The sequence below is a fragment of the Mauremys mutica genome, chromosome 4, assembly GCF_020497125.1.
Source record: "Mauremys mutica isolate MM-2020 ecotype Southern chromosome 4, ASM2049712v1, whole genome shotgun sequence".
NCBI classification, from domain to species: Eukaryota; Metazoa; Chordata; order Testudines; family Geoemydidae; genus Mauremys; species Mauremys mutica.
This window is the reverse complement of record NC_059075.1, coordinates 131,340,927-131,366,771: the sequence shown is the minus strand read 5'-3', so window position 1 is coordinate 131,366,771 and position 25,845 is coordinate 131,340,927. Positions and strand designations below refer to the sequence as shown.

The following is a 25,845-nucleotide window of genomic DNA, read 5'->3' as shown; positions in this document are numbered from 1 at the left end:
TTTAGGCTCCTAATGCCCACTGATTTCCGGGTCTCACTTATTTCAATGGATTTATTGACTTAAGCCAAATAATGCCTAAAGCTGTGGATCCTCCTGTGTTCTCCCGGAAATAGGCTTGCTTTCCTTTGGAGATGATTTCACACCATGTGTCTCTTAATGCTGCCTTTGGCAGCTTGTGCCATATTTTGACAGCTCGTCATGTATGGACAATTTTGCCTGACTCCAGCCCCTTTTTAACTTTGATCCCTGATCTCTCTCGTTATTAAATTACAGCCTGACCCGGTTAATCCACAGTTGATTAATTCAGAGTGTATGTCTGGGTATCAGGAAGAATTCATCTGTCTCATGGCGTGTACTGTGTTTACCGGGTTCCCCATTAATTTGATTTTTATTTATTAAAAAAAATCTGAATAAAGTATGCAAACTGAGAAGGATTAAACAGGGCTGGCTGTTGTTGCTAATACAGCAAGACACCCATCCCTGCCTGATGGACATTTCAGGTCAGCCCAGTACTATATATAGTTTGTCTGTCGTGCTGGTGGGTGGGGGCAGAGGGAGGGGGAAAGCAGGGGCATTATCAGATTTTAAGAACCCAGGAGTTCAGGTCAGGATTTATCTATCAGCACAGGGATTTTTACACAATTCCTATTAGTTTCTTGAAATAATACAGAGCTCCTACACAGTGCTTTTTATCTGCAGATGGGAAAGTGAGGCACAGAGATTTGGCAGAGCCTGGACTAGGACATCCATCTCCCGAGGGTGAGGCCAGCACTGTACCCACTAGACCAATGCCTTAAAAAGTCTGCATGTATCTCATGGTATTCCTCCTTCCTGCCAGAACAAAGGAGTTGGCAACACGTCTTCCCCAAGCCAGCAGACGGCACTTGGTCTCTGTTCTCTCTCTTTCCTGCTTCGAGCAGCACAAGGAGCAACCAACATCACGATAACAGGTAGTCAGTGTTTTTAATCCATAGATCGCAAAGCTCTTTACAGCAGGGGAACTGGCCGTGTTGCCCCCGTTTATGGATGGAGGAACCGAAGGACAGAGGCATGAGATGACTTTCGCTGAGATCACAGTGTCTGTTGTAGGGCTGGAAAACAGAATCCCAGTTCCCTACACTGGTGCCCTTTCCCCTGGGCCAACCTCCCTCTGATGTCATGCAGCTCCGCTGGGGAATCCGGTGCAGATGGCTGCAAGCTCTGACAGATGGCTTTGTTGCCTTTTCTCCTGACAGCGCCGAAGCTGGGTGCAGTGTCCGTATGAATTAGAAGCTGGGACACGCACCCCTCTCCTGCTAAATGACCTGGAATCTGAAAGGGGACCAAGTCATGGTGATCGAATGAGGTTTGTGATCTGAATCCAGACTTCCATGGGAGTCTCCATCTAGCCCAGTATCGTCTCCAACCATGGCCAGGACCAGCGGAATTCTGATGAAGATGCAAGAACCCTCCTAGTGGTCTATCGTGGAATAACCAGCCGATAGGAATTCTTTCCTCTCCCCTTTCAGTGAGTGGTTGTCTCATGCCCAAAAGCAGGAGCGTTTTAACCCTTCTATTTTTTAAACTACGTAATCTAACTGTGGATGATGTTCCCATTATTCTTACAAAAGTATCATCCTTATTTGAATTCTGTTAAGCTCTAGGATTCATCGTTCTCTTGTGGCAATGAGTTCCTCCGGCTAATTATGCACTGGGTAAAAAAAAACCCATTTAATCTGTTTTAAAATGCATTGCCTTTCAATGTATTGATTGTCCTTATGTTGGGATATGGTAAACAAGATAGCCTGATTTGCCATCCATTCTGTACTATTCATATATGACCATGCCATACCATTCATATATCATTCGTATGCCATTCATTATTTTGTATGCCATCACAGGGATACAGGCTACCTAGGCATTTGAGAGCTAATCCAAACTAGAATCTATGGGTTGGAAAGACCTACCTTATTACGTTATCTAGCCTATCTTTCTGCCAGTGCAGCATTGTTCCCTAGTTGACATATTTATTGCCACAAAAGATCAGGGATGCTTGGATAAGAGTTTTTGGCTGTGTCTCATTTTGCCTGACAAGTTCATAACTGGAGCTGGCCTGGCTGTCTGATGTTACGGTGACATGGCCAGTATTTAGCTGGTTGGGACAGTGGAAGGATGGTCTTGTGGTTAAAGTACTGGACTGGGGTGAGGGTGGCAGGGTCAGAGATTCTCAGTTCATCTCCTGGCTCTGCTATCGACTTCTTGTGTGCCCTGGGGTGGTCATTTAATCTCTCTGTACTTCGGCTCCCTGGCTGTGAAAGAAAGAGAATCATTCTTCCTTTCTTTCACCTCATGTCTCTTCTGACTGCAAACTCCCCAAGGCAGGCACTGTTTGTACTACTGTAGTATCTAGGAGCCCTAGCCATGGGCCGAGACCCCATTGCGCTAGGTGCTGTACAAATGCTCTCTCTTTCTCTGAGTCTCGTACTGTGTTCAGTCGGGGTGCTGATCTTGGTTGCAGCCTATGGATTCTATTACAATTCGTATAAATCCAGGTGATGTTTCTATTCTATAATAGAATTCTATTCAAGGATTCTCTGCACCTTGAAGTCTTTAAACCACAATTTGAGGACTTCAGTGGCTCAGACATAGATTAGGGGTTTGATACAGGAGTGGGTAGGTGAGATTCTATGGCCTGCATTGTGCAGGAGGTCAGACTAGACAATCATAATGGTCCCTTCTGACCTTAAAGTCTATGATTCTATTTGCTTAACCACTGCATGTCATCCTGCAGCTCCTTTCAGTCCTTCCCCATACAGAAACAGTTATACAAAAACTCTCACCTCCCCACTTCCCACTGTCCTCCAATCCTTCTTATTTTTCATATATACAATTGTGCTAATGACATTTCCCGACTACCTTCCTGGCTTACACACCCTCCGCAGTGACTTGCCTGCACCCAATGCTGTAAGCATTTGCTGCAACTTTAAGGGATCTAATTTCCAGAAGCAATATGCTTAAGGGATAGGTGATGAAATCCTTTTTCGATGTGTAATTACTTATCTAAGGGGAAATGCAATAGCATCCGAATCACTGGGTGGTGACCTTCTGTGTCTTTTGCAAATACGCATGCAGAGCATTTGCTTTCTACAGCTCTTGGCAAAAGGGGAAAAAACCCCTCCTGTCTTTTAAAGAGCCACCCTGGGCCTTTTCTCATCACTGACTCATGCACGAATAGGCATTGCATAGTTTTTCCATATTCCTTTTGAAGTTTTAAATGTAATTTGGTCACCACAGCCTCTGTGCACCTTTAATTTTTGGCCATTTCTCCTTTCATTATTATCCTCTTCCTTGCTAAAGTAGATTTCTCTGCCATAATCATTCTGTAAGCCTGGCTATAAATTCAGGTTGTCTAATATTTTGTTTTAAGCATTATTCAGTCTTTAAAATTCCTTGGGTATTTTAACTATCAATAAGCAGATCCCTGTATGGGGGAACTCTTGGTTTTACATATAGCTTAGCTGCTCATAGCACTGAGACTATCAAAGCTTTGATTGTATGTATAATCTTATTATCAGAGTTGACAAGCAACCGGACAAGTACGTGTTCAAGAATGACAAGTGGCTCATTAACAAAAGAAAAAAGAGGTTTAAATTCCAACACATCAAAGCCCAGATTTTCCAAATGTGGCCTCTAGTTTTGGGGGCAACTTCAATTTTTGGGACACTCAATTAGTGACCCATTGATCCTGGTTTAAAAGGGTGCTGAGCACCGGCAGCTCCCATTGCGGCTTGTAAGCACTCAACAATTCTGGAAATTAGGCCCAGTAATTACAAATTTGGTTGCCTAAAATTAGGCATCTAAAATTATAGTTAGCCAGCTGGCCTGATTTGCAGAGGTGCTGAGCACCAATAACTAGATCTGGGCAGGAAATGTTTCTTCTGTCCTGTGAAACTTTTTGACTTTTTTTTTTTTAAAGAAGAAAAAAAGAAATTTCTCACCCCCAGCAGGACAAAACCGAGACTCTTTACAGTTTTACATACCCACACACATAAGAGAGAAAGAGAGACACCTCCCCTCGCTCTCCCTCACACCACCAAATAGACTGGAAACGCAGATGGGAGACCCAGGTTCAAGTCCCTGCTCCATTGACTATTTAATTGGGCATACAAAGTGGAACAGCTCCAACTGCAGAGACTGAGACCCACCTGAAGGCTAGGGAACTTTCCTGGGATATGGGAGACTCTGGTTTTAAGTTTCTGCTCGATTCAGATGTAGGGAAAGGTCTGCACTGCACTGCACACACACAAAACCCAAGGCAGCAAGTCTCACAGCTTGGGTCTACAGACCCATGCTATAATTAGCCTTATGGATGCTCCAACTCAGATTCTGAAACCCACCCGAGCCTTCAGAACCAGCCATCTACATGGCTGTTCCTAGTGCTGGGCTCTGATACTAACTTCCCCACCCCCCAAGTGTAGATATACCCAGGTTCAAGTTCTTAGTCTAAACCCAGCAGAGCAGGGACTTGGACCTCAGCTTCCCACGGGCGGGCCTTGACCACTGGGCTACTGGCTCTGGGGTCTGTGGTGCCTCATTTAGATCAGGGAATTGAATCTGGGTCTCTTACCGCCCCAGTGAGTGCTCTCACTGCCAGACTGCTGGTTGTTCTGAGCTCTCCCTCTCTCCTGTGAAAGTCGACAAAGTGTGTGATTCCCATCTTCCTCGCATGCGCAACACTCCCGCTAGAGTCAAGAGGGAGACCAGTGCGAGCGAAGAAGGGAAGGAAGGAATGGGCCCTCCGTGTTGCAGTTTGTCCCCTGTCAAAGCCGATGGAAAACTGGTGGCCGCAATCAGTTGGTTAGCTCCTTTATCACCCCAGATGGAGGGTACTCTGTGTTGACAGGCTTGACTGCAGCCCTCCCTGGTGATGGATCCATCCTCTTTTTAAGGTGTAAGGAAGGTCTGGTATCAGCTTCATGCACTATGCCTGTGATTCAAGCCAACTTTCCCTCTGAGTGGAGAAGACCATCAACCACCTGTGAGTCTGCCCCCCTCATATGCATGCCAGTGATGAATTTAAGGCCAAATTCTTCATTGGAATTAAATGCCACAGCTCTGTTGAAGTTCATGCTGCTGCACCAGTTTACACTAGCAGAGAACCTGGCTCAAGACACTCCTGGCACCCCTGAATGGTTTGGTACCATTATTATTTTGGGATACTTAGACCCAACCAATCATCTGACAGACCACTACAACCCTTCCTTGGTCACCTTTTTGTCTTACAATAGCCTCCCAAACGCAAACAACTCATGGATTCAGAGGCCAAAAGGGACCATTTGGATCATCTAGTCTAACCTCCTGCATAACACGAGCTATGGAAACCCACCCAGACATGAAAGTTCCCATAATTTCCCTTTGTGCTTCCAGGACTTTGAACAGGACTCTGAGGCATCTTCAGCAAGAGAGCCACCACAACGGGCCGGCACCCTGTTCTCAAGTAGTGAAAGCAACTCATTATTTACAGCGTGCTGTCCATGGGACCACTGCACAGTGCAGGAGTTGTTGACAGGGGACAGTAATAATAGAAGAATATACAAGGCCATGTTCTTTATGCTGTTGAAAAGGACGGTGTTTGTTACTGTGTGATTGCCGAGAGATGTTCAAACTCTGTCGTTGCTTTGATAAGGACAGCACCAACTGGTATGGGCTGTAGGCTAGCAGGCTAACTTTGAGCTGGGCTGATTTTCATACCCTTACACCTGGCTTCTTTTCTGCCTGGGCCCCTGAAACAGAAAAATTATTGTGAAAGAAAATAGTGGACTGAGTTTTCAGAAAGAGGAGCCTGAGCTGATCTTGCCAAACATACACATGGCGGCAGAGCGTGGGGAAATGAGCCTGCAAAATGTGTAGCTACATGAGCAGCAGTGCATGGGAAATATACAGCTACATGCACAAAGTGGATAACCGTGCATGGACAAGTGTCCTGGTCCTCTAATCAGGAGCATGGAACTGTGGAGGAGACAATGCATGATACTTTTCCTCACCTTCTTCTCCCAAGCATAGCTTGACTTAAGGCACCCAACGAAACTTGGCTGGTGGAAGAAAGGGTGTCACTCCAGACATCTTTCAGTGCAGGCCACTGGGCTGGTCAAATCATGGAATATCAGGGTTGGAAGGGACCTCAGGAGGTTATCTAGTCCAGCCCCTTGCTCAGGGCAGGACCAATCCCCAGACAGATTTTTGCCCTAGATCCCTAAGTGGCCCCCTCAAGGATTGAACTTTCAACCCTGGGTTTAGCAGGCCAATGCTCAAACCATTGAGCTATCCCATCCCTCCAGACTCATGAGTATTCAAGTCAGCTCCGAATGGCTGCTCTGTGCAGCCTCTTGTTATTTGCCCATTCATAAACATCCACGCTAACAGGTTTGCATGACATATGGATGTGGTTTATCTCTGTTCAAATACACCTCTAGGAAGGTGAATGAGAGTGTTATTGGGCATTCTCCTGTTGAGAGAGAATCAGCAAATGAGGGAGCAAAAGGAACAGCAGGGGACCAATGAACAACCTGAGGGAACAGCCCACGAGTGACCTCACAAGCTGTCCTTCATTGATGTAAATAATTCATACAATTATGAATAACAACTGTATTTTTCAGAGTCAACATCCATTTTTGAATCATAGAATCATAGAACTAGAAGGGACCTCGAGAGGTCGTCTAGTCCAGTCCCCTGCACTCAAGGCAGGACTAAGTGTTATCTAGACCATCCCTGACAGGTGTTTGTCCTATCTGCGCTTAAAAATCCCCAATGATGGAGATTCCACCACCTCCCTAGGCAATTTATTCCAGTGCTTAACCACCCTGAGAAGTTAGGAAGTTTTTCCTAAAGTCCAACCTAAACTGCCCTTGCTGCAATTTAAGCCCATTGCTTCTTGCCTATCCTCAGCGGTTAAGAAGAACAATTTTTTCCCTCCTCCTTGTAACACTCTTTTATGTACTTGAAAACTGTTATCATGTCCCCCCTCAGTTTTCTCTTCTCCAGACTAAACAAACCCAGTTTTTTGAATCTTCCCCCATAGGTCATGTTTTCTAGACCTTTCATCATTTTTGTTGCTCTTCTCTGGACTTTCTCCAATTTGTCCACATCTTTCCTGAAATGTGGTGCCCAGAACTGGACACAATACTCCAGTTGAGGCCTAATCAGTGTGGAGTAGAGTGGAAGAATTACTTCTCGTGTCTTGCTTACAACATTCCTGCTAATACATCCCAAAAGGATGTTTGCTTTTTTTGCAAGAGTGTTACACTGTTGACTTATATTTAGCTTGTGATCCAGTATGACCCCCCGATCCCTTTCCGCAGCACTCCTTTGTAGGCAGTCATTTCCCATTTTGTATGTGTATAACTGATTGTTCCTTCCTAAGTGGAGTGCTTTGCATTTGTCCTTATCGATTCATTACTAGGAATAAAGGGCTAAACTTATTATTTGCATTAGAGAAGCAGCCAGGACCCCCAGGGAACCACATTGCTATGCAATCCCTGCACTGAACAGTTCACAATCTGAATTAACAGGCAGTGACCCAACCCAGGTCACTCATGGAATCACTGGTAGAGCAGGGCTTAGAACCAAGGTCTCCTGTTGTTAGGCTCATGTACTGTTCACTGGACCATACTGCCACTCAACTTGCTTGTTAATTTCCAACAGCAAAATTAATGTTCCCTATGCCAATGCCCCCATTCAGTGACAGACCTGTGCGTGCAGACCTGGCTGCTGGGCAGGGTTCCCGTATCTGTACATAAGGCCGATATAGATCCTTTTCTTTCATGGTTTCAGAACAGCCATGGGCCAAGTTCATCCCCTGGAAGTTTGCATCACTGTGTGGTATGGGACCTGCCTCTCGCAGGCCTGAAAGAACAGATTAGAGCGAAGGGAAGCCCAGGAGGAGGGAAAGGTCATCCAGACCAGTCAAACCATACTGTTGAGGCTCTGTCTTCCCTCTTACCCCCCTGCTTTTTTACCATAACCTCCTCCTCCAGCTCCTTACAGCAGATGCTTCTCTGCCCCCAGCTAAACCCTTGGGAGGCCCTCAGGGGATGACCTGGGCTTCTAGAAGAGGTGTTTTAGAAACCCCCCAGAAATAAAGGATGCAACAGGCAATGGAAGAAAGGCTGAAGATTCCATCAGAGTTCTCTTCTGTTCTATGCAGATTCTTATACCGTGCTTATCACTGTAGATTTCACTGCCTCCCACCAGTGCAGTAAGAGTTACAATGTTCCACACCTCTGATGTCATATTAATGACATGGGTGGGACCAAAAGGATGCCAGGAATCTGGACCTCCTTTCATTCCTTGGAGGCGTTTGGGGGAGTTAGATCTGAATCCTCAGGTCCAAACGTGTCTCTAGGGTTTGGGTATTAGGTTGGATCCAAAGTCAGAAGGAGTGGATTTTCCAGAGGCAGTTAGTATTCCGCTGAAATCCCATGTGATCGGCTGATTCCATAAGATTTCTGCTATCTGGGGCTCAACTCCTGTCAGAAGAGCCTGTGAGATTTTGGCATAATAGGACCCAGGTCCTAGTAGCCCTGAGTCAGCTTTGGGGGTTGATTGATTGATTTATTATGCATTGTGGTAGCACCTGAGAGCCCCAGTCGCAGACCAGGACCCACTGTGCTCGGTGCTGTACAGACACAGAACAAAAAGAGAGTCCTCGCCCACAAAGAGCTCACAGCCAGGCTAAACCAGACACACATTTCAACACCCGCTCATTGGAATAAATAGTAGAATTACAGCAGATATAGGTGGGACCCTGAGAAAATAGAATTTGGGTCTCAAGTAATAACAATACATAGCATTTATCTAGATGTTTTCACCTATAGCTCTCAAACTGCTTCACAAAGGTGGGTAAAAGTTATTATCCCCCTTTTTATAGGTGGGGAAACTGAGGCACAAAAGGCAAAGTGTCTTACCCAAGGCCACGTACTGTGTGGCAAAACCTGCAGATGACATAGGTCCCAAAGATTAGAGAAGGCCTTGGGGAAATTTAGAAGGCTATGTGAATGGGTAGTATGGTAGCAAAGGAAATGCATCGTCAACACATTTGAGATAAGACCCCTGGGAAGAAATGTAAGAGTAATTGCTCAGGAAAAGGACTTGGACATCATTACCTACAGCTTCATGAATACCTCTGTTTAGTGTGCAGCAGCAGTCAAGAAAGCAATGGCCATTTAAAGATGTATGAATAGACAATACCGGTGAGAATATTATAATGCTGTTGCAATTAATGGTACGTCATCAGCTGGAATCCTGTTTTCCCCCAAGCTCCAAAAGGAGAGAGCAGACATATACATTGTTACAAAAAGGATTAGAGGCCTGGACTGACTTCTGAGATTCGAAAGCTTGGGACTGTTTAGATCACTGAGGAGAGATTAAGAGGGGATGTTACAATAGCACGAACAATGAATTCACCCCTCTCGCATAGTGCAAGACCTAGGGGACGGTTCATTCATTTGAAAGGCAATCAAAAAGGATTTTAACACAATCCACAATTAGCCAGTGGAACTCTCTGCCACAAGGAAACATCAAAGTCAAGAGCTTAGCTGGATTAAAAAAAAAAGACTGGCTATTTATATGGATAATGAGAACATCCACGGTCACATTTGATAGGGTCATTCATTTATTTATTTATTAATAAAGGCTATAAACCTTCCTGCTTTGAGGCAGCAGCCAAAGTCCTGCTTGTGGACGGGCATTCAGAAGACAATGTCCCCTATGAGCAGATTATTTCAGAATCACCTACTTCGGGGCTTATTGGCACCTTCCCCTGAAGCATCTGGCCCTGGATACTGTCAGAGACAAGAAACTGGACTAAGATGTCTGATCCACTGGGACGATTCCTGACTCACGGGGAGTGTAAACGAGACGTGTTTAAAGGACCCCGCTGTAGCTGTGGTTGCAAACAAGAGGTAGGCGCCTCGGCTGTAACATACTTCTTGAAATGATATGAGTGCACCCTTGTTTTCCCCTGTTAAGACTGATTTATTTTTTCTTTTTTTAATAAAAAGCCATATTCTGTCATGTAAATCTCTCTTCTGAAGTCGATGACTGTGTCCTCCTCCCCTCCCACCTGCCAACCCACAGCTCGCAGTGTCACAGGCAAGAATTTTCCGCTGTCGGTAGAGGAATATGGGGTGGCATTATCGGGGATTATAAGGAGTATCCGAGAGAAGGCCACGGCACTATGGCTCATGCTCTGTTTCATTCTAAAAAAGGTTTATTTGCTCTGCTGCTCTGCTGGTGATGAGCAGAACAACCCCAAGGACATCATACACAGCAGGGCTTAAGTAGAAAAGTATTTGTCATGGAACGGGAAAGTAAAGGTGCAGCAGCACTGCATGAATGGGATGACGCCAACAAGTGCTGCGGATGCAGCACTGGGGGCGGGGGAGTCTTCTTACCTGCTTTCGTTTTTCATGGAGTTTCCCCCCACACCGCTTTCAGATGCAGCCTTTTCTCCACCCCAGCCCTCACCTGCCCTTTCACGTGCCAAAGGCTTTCAAGCACAGGATCGACAAATGTGTTCCAGCTCTCACTTTCGTTACAGGCCAAATCCCCACGTCCCCACCACTCTCACCTCTCAATCCGTTTGGGCTAAGACTGATAAAGTGCCACTTGTCTGCTCCCTTTATCCCAAAGAGACTTTGCAAGGGCATGGGTGAATTATCTCCCCCACCCCATCTCTTTCTGTATTAAATATTTCACTTTACAGATGCACAGAGCATTGGCATTTCTCTGCCTTGCGACGGTAAATCCTAAGGTGACCGTGCTATATCGGGGGTTACAGGCAAAAAAAACCCAACAACAAAAATCCTAAACACTAGTCTAAGCAGCAGGGGGAAAGTCTGCTCAGGGCGTGTGTGTTTTCAGTTTGATAACTTTGGGGGTTGGTTTGATTTGTAATTGCAGTGAAGGTGAGCAATCATTCCTGTTAAAACGGTAGCGCTAAGCTGGTTGGAAGCATAAATGAATTGTACGTAACTATCTCCGATGCTGTGTTTTGAGGCTGGGGAGGGAGAGGGGAGATGGTGACATTAAACATGCTAATTTGCCAATACCATGTGATGGAAAAAACAGAACCTCTCTCTTAAAATGACCTTTATCTTTTTCCCCCCGCAGCTGGGGATTTAAGATAAAGAGTATTAGTAAATCAGATTCCGGGAAGCAGATGTTTGATGGTTTAGGAGGAAAAAAAGAGACAATTTTTGGGTTCCGATCACCACTGAAGCCTAAAGCATGTATTGTATAAAGTGGCTCAATTTCTCTTCATTATGTTTTGTGGGACTGGAAATATACTGTTTTATTCTAATTTAATTTATGAGTGCTAGACAGACAGACATGATCTAGCGATCTGAGCACCGGGCTGTGAGCCAGGTCTCCTGGGTTCTGTTCTCTGAGCATGCTGTGCAGCCCTGTTTGATTCCCATTGGCCCAGAACCTCAAAGGTACTTAGGCTCCAATGGAAGTTAGGAGCCTAAATAGCTTTGAGGATCTGGGCCATTGTGTCTGATTGATACTGTTGCTCCCAGGCATGCAGAAGAAATGCATCATGTTCTTCCAGCCAACTCTGCTGTCCAATAGAGGGGGAAGACTATAGGATGGGGTGCCAGAATGGACTGTAATGTCACCATCCCCTGGGTGCAGAGTGCACATGGGGGAAAGAAGAAGTCTTTTGCCCTCCCAATCCTTATTACTAGGGCCATCCACAAGCCCTCTGTGCCTCAGTTTCCCCATCTGTCAGAGGAGAGGGGTGTGTGCGAGGCTCAGTTGATATGAGCAAAGTGCCTGAAGGATGAAAGATGCAGCAGGCCAAATCCTGCTCTCACGTACGCTGGCGGAGCCCCACTGAAGTGCACAGATTTGCACTAACACGAGAGGGGCTGCACTGGCTGAAGGTAGAGTTTGGCCCTATATATTTTTAATAGAGCTTTATCTGCCTGCTATTCATATCAGAACCTGCAGTATTATTCCACCAATCATATGAAGTGAATTATCATGCCACCTACCAGAACCAGCAAGGGCAAGTGGCAGAAAACTTAAATCCATACACTCAGCATAGCTCACCAGCAATCGGCAGCTACAACCCTTGTACAAGTTTCACCTACCATGGGGAAGCCTGGCTCTGCATTGAAATGTCAACAGTATATTCAGATCTACTAAGGTCATAAAGACAGAGAATAATGTACAGAATGGGTAAGGGGACACACGATCAGTGTCTCTAAGGCCTTTCACAGCAAGGTTTGGAACTCTCATGAAGTATATTTAATACTAGGATTAGCAAGATCACCTCTCGGCACATACTTAGTTATCCCTGGCAACTGGCATGTTTTTATGAGCCACCATTTCTAAAATACAGGCTGTGGTCTCTCTTCTTCCTCTCCTTTTGGATGGTCATTGGGTTCTAGCAATGGTGAACGTTATGGTGATTAAGTTTGACATAAGACACCTTCCAAGCCGTTGCATGGATTTTGTTTTCCTTTAAGGGTGGTATTTTCTTTCTTACACCTAAGCAAGGTGAACCAATCCTGCTGTCAGTTCTCCCTCCGAGGGCAGACTACCGCCTACTGAACCACCAACTGCTCTTCTTCTAGCCCTGACGCCCGACCCTGTGCTGTGGCTCACGGGTTTAACAGGGTGACCCAGCCCAAAGTAGTATGGCTGAAAGTATGGGCATGGGCTCCCAGCATCCTCCGTGGCACGCTCTGAGTCACCCATCATGGTTATCTGCTAGGCAACCAATCTAGGCCAAATAGGAACTGAGATTAGAACTTAATTTCAAAGCCAGATGATTCAGGACCTATTCCTGCTTTTCCCAATGATTTACTTGAGATTTTCTAAGTCACCAGTCAAAAATACAGAGGCTGGATCCTCAGCCGTTTACACCAGCTGATTTACAGCAGTGGAGGATCTGGTCCAGACAGCTTTCTACTTCCCCCGCTTACGTTTGCAAACAGATTAAAGCTTAGAAACTTCTGAGTTCTCAAGTGGCTCCACTATCCTTTGCTTCTCTGGGCTATCTAAAAAGGGTGAATCATAGCCAGAAGAACAAACATCTTGCTATGCCCCCAACAGCTTTTTCAATAGAACAATCTAAATGTCAAGCATGAATCTGAATCAAGCCCTGCAGTGGACTTCTGCTCCCATCACGCGCTTTAACTCTAACACTCCTGGCCGCCATTTGCAGCTGTACAAAATAACTTCCCCCCATGAGCAGCAGAGATGGGACAGATATGGTAGAGGAATGGGACAAATTAGAAGCCATGATACAGCACAGTGACTTTCATCCTGGAATCAGGATGGTCAGGAAGTGTTTTTACTTTTACTTTTCCCTCAAGAATTTTTCATGTCCATTTATTTCTTCACTGAAATTTTTCTTTGAAAGGTTTTGGGGTGCATAGAAAAACACCTGACACTAAATTTTTTATTCTGCTTTTGGCAACTGATCCCAGTCCAGTTTGAATTTTTTCAACAACCCTCTAAGTTTGTATTTTGTGTGTGTGTGAGTGAGAAAGAGAGAGATTTCGCACAGAAATTTCTGCTGCAGTGAAAAAGCTGTTTTCCCTTGAAATTTTACTTTTGCTCGGCCCTAACTATGGGCCTAATTTACAACTCACTGAATCCATTGGAGTTCTTTTATTTGACTTCAGAGGGCAGTGGATCAGGCCTCAGGTATCTTATAAAGTGGCAATGCTGAAGCCTCGCATCAATACTGCTGTGAAATATAATCATCTCCATTTAACAGGGGGCTAAACTGAAGCACCAGGAGGATAAGGCTAATATTGTCCAAAGTGTCTCCAGTTGAAGCCAATGGGAGTGGTAGCTGACCCGCTTTTCTGAAAAATCCCGTGCTAGACGGACACTTTGAGTTGGGACTCAGACTAGTGGGGAATTGAAAATTTCAACCTAAATGACTTATGCAAGGTCACCCGGCAAGATAGTGTCAAGCCAAGAACAGAACACCTCATCCGCTGCTCTAGGCGTCAGAGGAGACTGCCTTGCTAGTCCTGGCACATGCGGGTTTCAGAGATTTCAGACTTTTTCACTAGGAGGGTGGTGAAGCCCTGGAATGGGTTACCTAGGTAGGTGGTGGAATCTCCTTCCTTAGAGGTTTTTACAGTCAGGCTTGACAAAACCCTGGCTGGGATGATTTAGTTGGGGATTGGTCCTGCTTTGAGCAGGGTGTTGGACTAGATGACCTCCTGAGGTCCCTTCCAACCCTGATATTCTATGAGTCTATGGGTGATGTCAAACGAGTGGTCAAGGGTACATCTTCACTAGAAACATGACAGCAGCAGCGCTGCAGCTGTGCCGTTGCCATGTAGACACTTACTGCAGCAAGAGAATGGGGTTTTCCATTGTTGTAGTAAATCCACCTCTCCAAGAGGCAGTAGGTTGATGAAAGAATCTACACTGGGTCTTAGATCAGCTTAATTACAACTCTCAGGGGTGCGAATTTTTAACCCCTCTAAGCAATGTAGTTAGGTTGACCCAAGTTTTAGGTGTAAACCAAGTGTGAGTAAATAAAAAGGCTATGCGTAATTGCTTTGGGACAATGGCACCAATGCAGGTATGAAGCATCCTTTCATCGCTGATAACCATGAGATTGGTAGGGAAACAATATGCATCAAAGCAGAAAAAAAAAGTTGTTTGCATCACTAGGTGCTGATGTGCATCACAGTCTCCCGGGGGAAAAGCCAACCTCTAACCATTGGAAACTTCCACTAGGGTCAGATTAGCTCAGAACTGCCTCTTACAGGGTTTTTCGTTTCCTATGTGGCAAGTGATGCTGATCACTGGCCCCCCAACTAAGCAAGTCCTATGTTCCACTCCCTTTGGCTGTTGCTGCTTTGTTCATACCATTCTGCAGGATGTTGGAAGGAGTTAGGCACGTTCTCTAATCATAGGATTTCCTTTGTCTGCTCCCAGCATTCAGACAGGCAGCTACGGGCATGAGGAAGGCGGGGTATGTAGGGTGCTAAGATTGTAGCACTCCAGCTGGAGTATATCTTCACTGATTTACACATGTATCCATGTGGTTAGTGCTCACTCTTCGAATGGGTAAGGAATCACAGGAATCTGAGAGAAATTTATGCCTCACAGGTGCATCCACAGGTAGTTCTGGCTGATCCTGTTTAGGAAAAGAGACAGACAGATACTAGAGGGGGTAGCTTTCAAGCTGAATTTTGCTGTCCCAAAAGATTAAAATCAGCATCCGAAGATGTGGGTGCTGCTGTTTCTTATCTCTTTTGAAACCAGGAATCGATATTTCTCACTAATTAACCCCACTGTCAGCCACAGGATGCAGATTCCCAGCACCAAAGGGTTAAGGAGGGCACTCTCTGCAGGGCTGTGTATCAGGGTGACAACTTGAAACTGTGCCACCCTGGGTTTTGAGAATTGGTGCTGTGGGTTTTTCCTTGCAGTGTAGACATACCCAAAGTTCCCTTTGAAGCCAATGACAGCGACGTGCTCTCAATGCCATGCAGCATCAGGCTAAGTCAGCCGTGTGTTTAAATCCAGTCAGAGGGCTATTGGGAACTCAGCTAGTGGTGAGCTTCCCAGAGCTCCCAGGACGGTCTTTGAGACTGGATCTTGAGGCATTAATGCTCCTTCACTGATTATTCCTTCTCTGGTGCCTTTCAGTGGAGGCTTAATTTTATTGTTATTTGCCAGGCATGGTCATTTAGAAATTCTTTATTTTTATTATTTGTATTCCAAGATCAGAACCCCATTGTCCTGGGTGCTGGAAACACACATACTAAGAGACAATCCCTGCCCATAAAAGCTTGCAGTCTAAATGCAGAAGACAAAAGAAGATTTATTATGCCCATTATACAGCTATAGAGCTAAGGCAGAGGATGGCCCAGTGGCTACTGCATTAGCCTGGGACTTGAGCATCTTGGATTCAATTCCCTGCTCTGCTACAGACTTCTTTTGGATCCTTAGGGAAGTCGCTTAGTCTCTTTGTGCCTCAGTTCCCCATTTATAGAATAGGGATAATAGCACTTCCTGCAATCACAGAAGCATCATGGGGATACATTATTTAAAGATTGTGAGGCAGCTGGAATTCACTTTTCACAGGAAATTCCACAATTTTGAAATGTGCTTTTGGTCTGAACTGGAACAAAAACAAAGAATTTCAAAATTTCCCACAAAACAAAATTAAAAATAAAATGAGGGACAATTACAATTTTTCCTTCCAATAAAATCAAAGTGTTTAATTTGGATTTTTTGTTATTGTTGAAATTGATACGTTCCGTGAAAAGTTCTGATGTTGACGAAACGGTGTTTTCCAGTGGAAAAATGTTCCATCCAGAAATGCCCGAACAGCTCTAATTGTGAGTACTGGGGCATCAGATAAGTGTTACAGCAGAACCTCACAGTTACGAACACGTCGGGAATGGAGCTTGTTCCTAACTGAACAAAAGGTTCAGTTGTTCTTTCAAAAGTTTACAACTGAACGTTGATTTAATACAGCTTTGAAACTTTACTGTGCAGAACTTTAGTGCTTTCCCTTTATTTTTTAGTAGTTTATGTTTCACACAGGACTGTATTGCATTGGCTTTTAATTTGGTCTCTGCTGAGGCCTGATTGTGTACTTCCGCTTCCAAATGAGGTGTGTGGTTGACTAGCCAGTTCGTAACTCTGGTGTTCGTAACTCTGAGGTTCTTCTGTATAGATAAATAAGCACCAAGGGTAGAATTTTCGAAGTAACTTAGGAGTCTAAGGCTTGGCTGTGCTTAAAAGTTTTGCCGGCGTAGCTTAATCAGTTAGGTGTGTGAAAAAAATCACCCTTCCTGACTTATATAGACAAAAGCCCCAGACTATACACAGTTTATACCAGCAAAATAGTGCACTCTTTTGCTGGTATTAACAGAGTCTTCCCTAGGAGGTTTGCCAGTATAGTTAGACCAATATAACAAAGCCTCTCTAGGGTAGACAAGGCCCTAGTCCCATTGACTTTCGCTTAACTGCTTCTGCAACTTTTACCCAGGCTACATGACACAAAGCTATGTCGGTGTGGCTATATCGCTCAGGGGTGTGAAAAAAATCGTCCCTTAGCTGACATAGGTAGGCCGACAAAACCCTCAGTGCAGACACAGCTATGCCAAGACAAACGTGCTTCTGTCAGCTTAGCCAGCGTCGGTCAGGAGGTGGTGTTCCTGTTGGAACATGCTCCCTCTATGCCAGGGGGCCATGCTGGCAGCGCCTCTGTAGTGTAGACATGGCCCCAGAGAGATAAGTGACATATCCAGAGGTCTCTAGGTGCCTAACTCCCTTGAAATCAATGGGAGTTATGTGCCAAAATATCTTTGAGGACTGGGCTTGAGTGACTCAGGGGCTGGTAATGGGATAGGGAGCTTTTCACTGCTAGCACATGTGGTCTGGGTCTGTAATCGCTGGCTGATGTGAAATGAGGTGTAGGTTTGAACGTGATACGTGCGCACATTCCAACAACTGCACCCCCAGAGAGCCCAAGAAGGGCTGAACTTTCCTCTCCTAGCAGTGCTCCTGCTAGGTCAGGGATGAGGCCTGCTGGCCAAGGGTCGTGCAGGGAGAGACGAGAGCACTGCTCCTGGGCCTGCTGGGCCTGGCCTATCCATAAGAAAGCTTTCAATTCCTGGGGCGTCAGTCTGGTGCCTTCATCAGCTCAAATGGGAGGCTGGGAGTCAAATCCTGGGCATTGACTTCAGAGGTACCAGGATCTGGCCCAATGTTTTTCCTGGTTAGATCTCAGGAAGCTGCCGGTCAGGACACCTGGGTTCTTTTCCAGGATCTGCTTCTGTCTCACTGTGACCTTGGAGGCTGTGGTTGTGAAGCTTTGTTACCGTAATTAGTGTGTGCAAAGCACTTTGAGCTCCTTCTTGGAAAGAGACTATGCCATTGCAGGGAGAGGGGGCTGCCAATCAGGACTCCCGGGTTCTATCCCAGACTTTGCTACTGCCTTAACCTTGGGCACTATAAGCTGTATTGTGAGGGTGAAATGCAATAATGAATGCATGCAAAGCACCCTGCAAAGTCTTTGGTTGAAAGAGACGATGAAAGTATTATCAAGTGCAATTAATTTTTGTTAAATAAAAAAAAGGTTATCCTGGTCTCAGATCTATTTTATTCTTTGCATGCAAGGAGGAAGTGACACACATATACATAATTCATCTCCGTCTCTCTGTCTGTTTGCTTGCAGATCATCATAGCGTGGGAAAGACGCAAGCTGCTGGTATCTGACCCCGGGATTTATGCTGCTAATCTGATTACTGTATGATGGAAGTGTCCAGTTGGAAGGAGATGGAGGTGGCACTAGTCAGTTTCGACAACACTGATGAGATAACGGAAGATCCCTGTTATTCAAACGACTTCAGCACTGCTGCCCAATTACAGAAGGGGCATCCCAGCTGTGCCAGCCTCTTACCCCACTGGAGAATCCTCCTCAATAGCGAGAACACCAACAATGAGACCATTTTCTCCAAGTTCTCTGCTGAGTTTGGCGAGCACCTGATGGGGGAGCGGGAGGGCATGGACGAGGGTGAACAGAGAGTCATCATCAACATTGCTGGGCTGAGGTTCGAGACGCAGCTCAAAACCCTCAATCAGTTCCCAGAGACACTACTCGGGGACCCGGAGAAGCGGATGCGCTACTTTGACTCCATGAGAAACGAGTATTTCTTTGACAGGAACAGGCCCAGTTTCGATGGGATCCTCTACTACTACCAGTCCGGTGGGAAAATCCGGCGCCCGGCCAATGTCCCCATAGATGTCTTTGCCGATGAAATCACCTTCTATGAGCTGGGCAATGAAGCCATGGACCAATTCAGGGAAGATGAAGGGTTCATCAAGGACCCTGAGACTCTTCTGCCCACTAATGACTTTCACAGGCAGTTCTGGCTGCTGTTTGAGTACCCCGAAAGTTCCAGTGCGGCCAGGGGCGTGGCTTTGGTCTCAGTCTTGGTCATCGTTATTTCCATCATCATCTTCTGTGTGGAGACCTTGCCTGAGTTCAGGGAGGAACGGGAGTTCAAGGCCATCAAGGACGCCACTAACAACTTGACCAAAGCCAACCTGGCCCCGAGCACCTTCACGGACCCCTTCTTTGTCATAGAGACAGCCTGCATCATCTGGTTCTCGTTTGAACTCTTCGTCAGATTCGTGGTCTGCCCCAGCAAGGCTGCGTTCTTCAGGAACATCATGAACATCATCGACATTGTGTCCATCATTCCCTACTTCGTGACACTCATTACTGAGCTGGTCCAGCACAGCGAACAAAATGGGCAGCAGAACATGTCCCTGGCGATACTGAGGATCATCCGCCTGGTCCGGGTCTTCCGCATCTTCAAGCTCTCGCGGCATTCCAAGGGCCTGCAGATTCTGGGGCAGACCCTCAAGGCCAGCATGCGGGAGCTGGGCTTGCTCATCTTCTTCCTCTTCATCGGAGTCATCCTCTTCTCCAGCGCCATCTACTTTGCAGAGGTGGACGAGCCACAGTCTCATTTCTCCAGCATCCCTGATGGGTTCTGGTGGGCCGTGGTCACCATGACAACTGTCGGCTATGGAGACATGTGCCCTACCACGTTGGGTGGGAAGATAGTGGGGACCCTGTGTGCTATTGCGGGGGTATTAACCATCGCACTCCCTGTCCCGGTCATCGTCTCCAACTTTAACTATTTCTACCACAGGGAGACGGAGAATGAGGAGAAGCAGATTCTACCCAGGGAAGTGGAGAAAATACTTACCAGCATGGCTGCGGCCAATGGCAGCATGGAGTCCTTGAACAAAACCAATGGGGGTTGTGACCACGACAAGCCCAGGAAGTGATGACAGATCATGGGTTTGAAAGGACTGCCTGGTATCAGAATGGATTTGATAAATGAATTGGGTGTAAACCATCAGCACTCTGTAATTTAAAAAAAAAACACAGTATGCTTTTTTTTTTGGTAGACATTTTGCAATCCTCTGGTTTCCTGCGGCCGTTCAAATAAACATGGTCTTTTCTTATCTCTCCCCACTGACCTGTTTCATTATCACTCGGCATTTCGCTCCTCTGCTTGGAAATTGAAACTTGTTTCCTAACATGATCATGTGGTAGATAGTAAAGCTAATACCGAACTCTTTTCGGCTGTAGATCACAAAGCGCATCTCCAATGAGCTCAGCTTCCTGATTGCCAATTTACAGACAGGGAAACTAAGGCCAGAGAGGCAAAGTGACTTCCCCAAGGACACCCAGCAGGGCTGTGGTAGGAACAGAAAACAGCTCTCCTGAGGCCCAGTCCAGTGCATGATCCACTAGCCCATGCTGCTGGAAGGAGCAGCTGGGACCATAACAGGTTCGGCCTTAAGTGGATGGATTCTCAAAGCACAGAGGAACCTGATTCTTCAATACCTCACACCTTGGGGCTGACTCTCCACTGGCTTGTAAGTTTTGTTGTTGTTCACAGCTGTGCAAAGTGGGTATAAAGAAGAGTGTTGTGAGGGGGCACACAGGCCCCACACTGGTCAGGAGAGTCTTAACGAGGACTTGTGGCCCCATCTGCCTCCTTCTACTCTACTACACCTGCAGCAAATGTCAGGTGCGGAGAGAGGTGTTAAAAGGAGAAGGCCCAGCTCAGTCTGAGACTGACCAGGAAGCAAAGCAGAGCTGAGCGCTGCTTTGCTTCTTCCTTGGTGAGGGATGTCTGGTTTCAGCCAACAGTCAGAGAAAGCTTGCTGTCTGGACAAGCCCTCCCGGTGGATGGGACAACTGGGCCCTGGAAAATTGACTAAATAGGCTGGCAGCCCTGAGTAGCGGGGTGGCGCCCAGCTGAAGCCTCATTGGACAACCCTAGTTTTGAGTTTGCAGCTTTCCTTTTCGTTTGGACTTTAATATTCTGGAAGCGTTGGGACTCGGGTGCCCTTTAGCCAGAGGGCTAAAGCACCACCGCATTGGACCTGTGAGAGGTGGCAATTGATCGTTGAAGACCCTGTCACAAGGTGAGGAGTACCCTGTCAGGCCACAAGGGGGCACCATGGAGGAGGGTTGTCCACTGGTTAGAGCACTAGCTTGGGACTTGGGAGACTTGGATTCAGTTCCCTGCTCTGCCACAGACTGCATGTGTGGCCTCGGGTGAGTCATTTAGTCTCTGTGCCTCAGTTCCCCATCTGTACAATGGCACTGCCCAGCCTCACAGGGGTTTTATGAGGATAAATTACATTAAAAGATTGTGAGGTTCTCCGATGCTACAGTGTTGAGAGCCATGTAAGTACCCAGGATAGAAAAATTTAGAATCCTAGAAATGTCAGCCTGGAAGGGACCTCAGGAGGTCATTTACTCCAGCCCCCTGCGCTGAGGCAGGGCCAAATAAACCTAGAGCATCCCTGACAGGTGTTTGTCTAACCTGTGCTTAAAAACCCCTCAGTGATGAGTATTCCACAACCTCTGTTGGAAGCCTGTTCCAGAGCTTAACTTCTTTTGTAGTTACAAAGTTTGACACAACTGTTTTCCATCAGAAAATATAGTTTAGTTGAAACAGAAATGTTTTGCAGCAACATGTCAATTTTGACAACATTTTCGATGTGAGAAAATCTAAATGAACCATTTAAACTTTTGTTTCATTTCAATAATTTAAAACAATAAGATTAAATGTTTTGACATTTCAATTAGTTTTGTTTTGACTTTTATATTATATCAAAATATTAATTGCAATAGATATATTTAATAGTATGTATAATTGCATTTTTATATTACAGTGTTTCAACATTATAGAAATGAAACTTTTTGATGATTCCACATTAGAATTTCTGTTCTGAGGTAAATTGCAAAATTTTGACTTTTTTGTTCCAATTTGGAAAACAAATTCTAATTTGGTTCACAAACGACTGGCCTCATTGGTGGTTCTGGAAACATTTCTATTGGCTTTGGGGTTTTACAGATTTTTTTTTCACAATGTTTAAAATATGGGATAAGTAGAAGTTGACTGTAACACTTTAGGGCCTGATCCAACCCCCTGGAAATCAAGGGGAACCTTTTGACTGGGTTTTAGCTGAGGCCAATGAGATGGGTACTCAGCACCAGTCAGAGCCAGTGCTCAGTATGTTAGGTGCAGGTTGGTTGCTGAGTGTGCTGGCAAGTTATTTACCGTTGTGCCTAGAAGCCGCAGTCATGTCCCAGGACTCCATTATGCCAGGTGCTGTATGGGCACACAGCCTAGAGGCAGTCTCTGCCCCAAAGAGCTTACAAGCTAAGTCGAATTCTGCCATGGTGCTATGTCATTTCTTGCTGCTTGCCCCTTTCCCCATTTCTGTATTCCCAGTTCTCCTTTTATCTTCCTTTCATTTTTCTTTTACTTCCTTTCTTTGTCCTTCACCGCCTTTATTATTTTGTAGTCACCCTCTGTGTGTCTCTCTAAGGGTACGTCTACACTACGGGACTATTCCGAATTTGCATAAACCGGTTTTGTAAAACAGATTTTATAAAATCGAGTGCGCGCGGCCACACTAAACACATTAAATCGGTGGTGTGCGTCCACGGTTCGAGGCTAGTGTCGATTTCTGGAGCGTTGCACTGTGGGTAGCTATTCCGTAGCTATCCCATAGTTCCCGCAGCCTCCCCCGCCCCTTGGAACTTCCGGGTTGAGATCCCAGTGCCTGATGGGGCAAAAATCATTGTCGCGGGTGGTTCTGGGTAAATGTCGTCAGTCACTCCTTCCTCTGGGAAAGCAACGGCAGACAAGCATTTCGCGGCTTTTTTCCCTGGATTGCCCTGGCAGATGCCATATCATGGCAATCATTGAGCCTGTTTTGCCTTTTGTGACTGTCACCGTATGTGTAATAGATGCCGCTCACAGAGGCGATTCAGCAGCGCTACACAGAAGCATGCTTTTGCTTTTGCATGATAGCAGAGATGGTTACTAGCCATACTGCACCATCTACCATACCATAAATTGGTAATAAGATGGTCATGGTTACCAGTCCTTTTGCACTGTGCCATTTGCTGCTGTCATAAGTGCCCCTGGCCGATCAGCCAGGGGCGCAAAAGCCAAAATTGGGAATGACTCCCTGAGTCAATCCCTCCTTTTTGGTATCTAAAAATAGAATCAGTCCTGCCTAGAATATGGGCAAGTGTACTAGAGAACCACTGTATCATAGAGCCAGAGAGCACAGCTGCTCTGTGTCAGATCCCACAGAAATTATGAGCTGTATGCTATTCACAGGGGGTGCTCCTGCAACAACCCCACCTGTTGATTCCGTTCTTCCCCCAGCCTTCCTGGGCTACCATAGCATTGCACCCCCACTTGTGTGATGAATTAATAAAGAATGCAGGAATAAGACACAGTGACTTGTTAGTGAGAAATGAGTGGAAGGCAGCTTCCAGCTGCTATGATAGTCCAGACAGGACAGTAAGGAGTGTGGAGAAGAGGAGCCCAGCATCCCTCTGCTAGTCCAAGGGCAATTGAATCTTTTCTTTACACATGAAGGGTGGGGGCTGATGGAGCTCAGCCCCCTGTTGCTATTATGAGGATGGTTACCAGCCATACTGCACCATCTACAAGGAAAAATTAGGGCCAGGCACCCTTGATTGACCTCACTGATGCTAGTCGGCATGGTTACCAGCCCTTTTGCACTGCCCCATGTGCCAATAGACTGATGACGAGGACGGGTATCAGTCGTATTGCACCATCAGCCACCCATGGCGGGGGGGGGAGTGAGGATGTTAGTGTTGACGGCTGCAGCATCGCGTCTATCTGCAGCATTCAGTAAAGATAGGGTGACATGTAAAAGAGTCAAGAGAGGATTGTTTTCCCTTTCACTTCTGGGGGTGGGTGGGGGGGTGCGTAAATTGCCGAGCTATGCCCTGACCCACCGCGGACACGGTGTTTGACCCTAGAAGCATTTGGAGCTCAGCCAAGAATGCAAATGCTTTTCGGAGACTGCAGGAACTGTGGGATAGCTTGAGTCCTCCAGTCCATGAGCGTCCATTTGATTCTTTGGCTTTCCGTTACGCTTGTCATGCAGCAGTGCGCTGAGCCCCTGCTATGGCATCTGTCTGGAGATTTAAAAAAAATGATTTTGAATTTCGTCTTCTGTAACGGAGCGCTGATAGAACAGATTTGCCTGCCCTTACAGCGATCACGTCCGCATGGTCCATGCGGGAGCTCTTTCTTTATTTTGATTTTTAACTGCATCGCCACACGTGCTGATCGGAGCTCCATGCTGGGCAAACAGGAAATATTCAAAAGTTCGCCGGGCTTTTCCTGTCTACCTGGCCACTGCATCCGAGTTCAGATTGCTGTCCAGAGCGGTCAGTGGTGTACTGTGGGATACCGCCCGGAGGCCAATACCGTCGATCAGCGGCCACACTAACCCTAATCCGATATGGTAATACCGATACTAGTGCTACTCCTCTCGTTAGGGAGGAGTACAGAAACCAGTTTAAAGAGCCATTAAAATCGATATAAGGTGCCTCCTAGTGTGGACGGTTGTGGCGTTAAATCGGTTTTACGCTCCTAAAACCGATTTAAATGCCTAGTGTAAACCAGGCTTCACTCACTCTCCATCTCTCTCTTTTCCTCAGGGCCTCCTCTTGGACTGCCCCGTCTCTTCCTTGCTTTTGAACTCTGGACCAGATCCTCCACGCAGCAGAGCTGTGACCAGTGCAGAATCTGAGACAGTGGAAGGGGAAAGGTAGCTCTAAGCTCCCGTTACCCTCAGATGAATCAGAAGCTCGTGAGCTGCTCTAAGTTACTCTTGTCGGGAACAGAGCGGAGTAAATAATTTATTTTGTAGGCTCAGAGGCTGAACTGAAAAACCGGTTTGGTTCAAAGTGAAATGGAATTTTTTTTCCAGTTTTTTGTTTGGGGTTGTTTTTAGGTGTTTTCCCACCTTTTAAAAACAGCAACAACTATATTTTTAGCTTTTTTAAAATGAAAAGTTGAAATATTTCCTTTCAAAATGTCCAAAATGAAATGTTTCTAAACGAATCAGCAAGGCTACCACCTCTGAGGTACAAATCCCGGGACATCCAGGATGGTCCTGAGCCCATAAAACAGGACAGCTGGCAGTGTGCCCTGAGTACCCTTACACATCTCCCTGGCAGCCACCTCAAAAGAGAGATTATAGGTGCGACCCTCAGAATTGGACCCAAGGGAATTATTCCCGATTTACCCCAGGGGGAGTGAGACAGGAATCAGGGCCAATGGTGTGACTCCTGATGTAAACTGGGATGAATGAGAGCAGTGGGGCCTGCTGATTCCAGTGGGTGTATGTGTGGTTGCGGGGGAGCAGCTCTTCAGCTATTCTTATACTCTTGCTCCAGAATTAATGCTCCAATGTAATTCTGTTGCTTTTAGTGTCAAAGCATAAGGAAGCAACGCTGGTGCGAGATGTGAATCAGAGATGTGACAGATCTGTTAGAGGGCACATTAGCTAGCTAGTTAAATTCAAACACTGCAGCTCTTGTGTGAAGATCAGTTTGACAGACATAACTGGTCCATGTTAAGGTGCGTCATGTGGCTGGCATGATTGCTGCTGTTTCTGGGTCAGAGAGGGAGGGATGTTTTAGGTGAAAATTCAGCAAACAGGCAAGCACAAAACAGGAATTTCTCAGCATACATTGCGTCCGGGCCCTGGGAAAGCATGCATGGTAGGAAAAGGTGCAAGCTTTCTTTTTTAGCACTACCGCCGGCAGTGGCTAGAATTGCACTCTCTGTTCTCCCGTGAGAACGGGGTGTACTCCCAAGAGTGCAAGCCTCCGCAAGGAGTGGGGAAGGAGGCTAGGCTAGGGCAGAGTTGGCCATCTGCAGAAGGAAGCACACACTGCACCACCTTCGGTGCTGGTGTAGAGTCCCC

The 25,845-nt window shown here is 46.2% G+C and overlaps 1 protein-coding gene across 9 annotated transcripts in view; it reads left to right on the top strand.

Annotated features, from left to right (window-relative positions):
• KCNA10 (potassium voltage-gated channel subfamily A member 10) overlaps positions 1–19,911 on the top strand; it is a 49,810-nt gene extending 29,899 nt beyond the window's left edge. For 5 of the 9 annotated variants that reach the window (XM_045014925.1, XM_045014927.1, XM_045014928.1 and 2 more), the window contains one exon: positions 18,215–19,911. In XM_045014925.1, the coding sequence (XP_044870860.1) occupies positions 18,289–19,839 (1,551 nt within the window). In that variant the 5' untranslated portion in view covers positions 18,215–18,288 and the 3' untranslated portion in view covers positions 19,840–19,911. Of the gene's footprint in view, positions 1–699; positions 760–793; positions 951–18,214 lie in introns of those variants that run through there. The other 4 variants (XM_045014931.1, XM_045014934.1, XM_045014933.1 and 1 more) reach the window with 4 other exon arrangements.
• Positions 19,912–25,845: the final 5,934 nt, after the last annotated feature.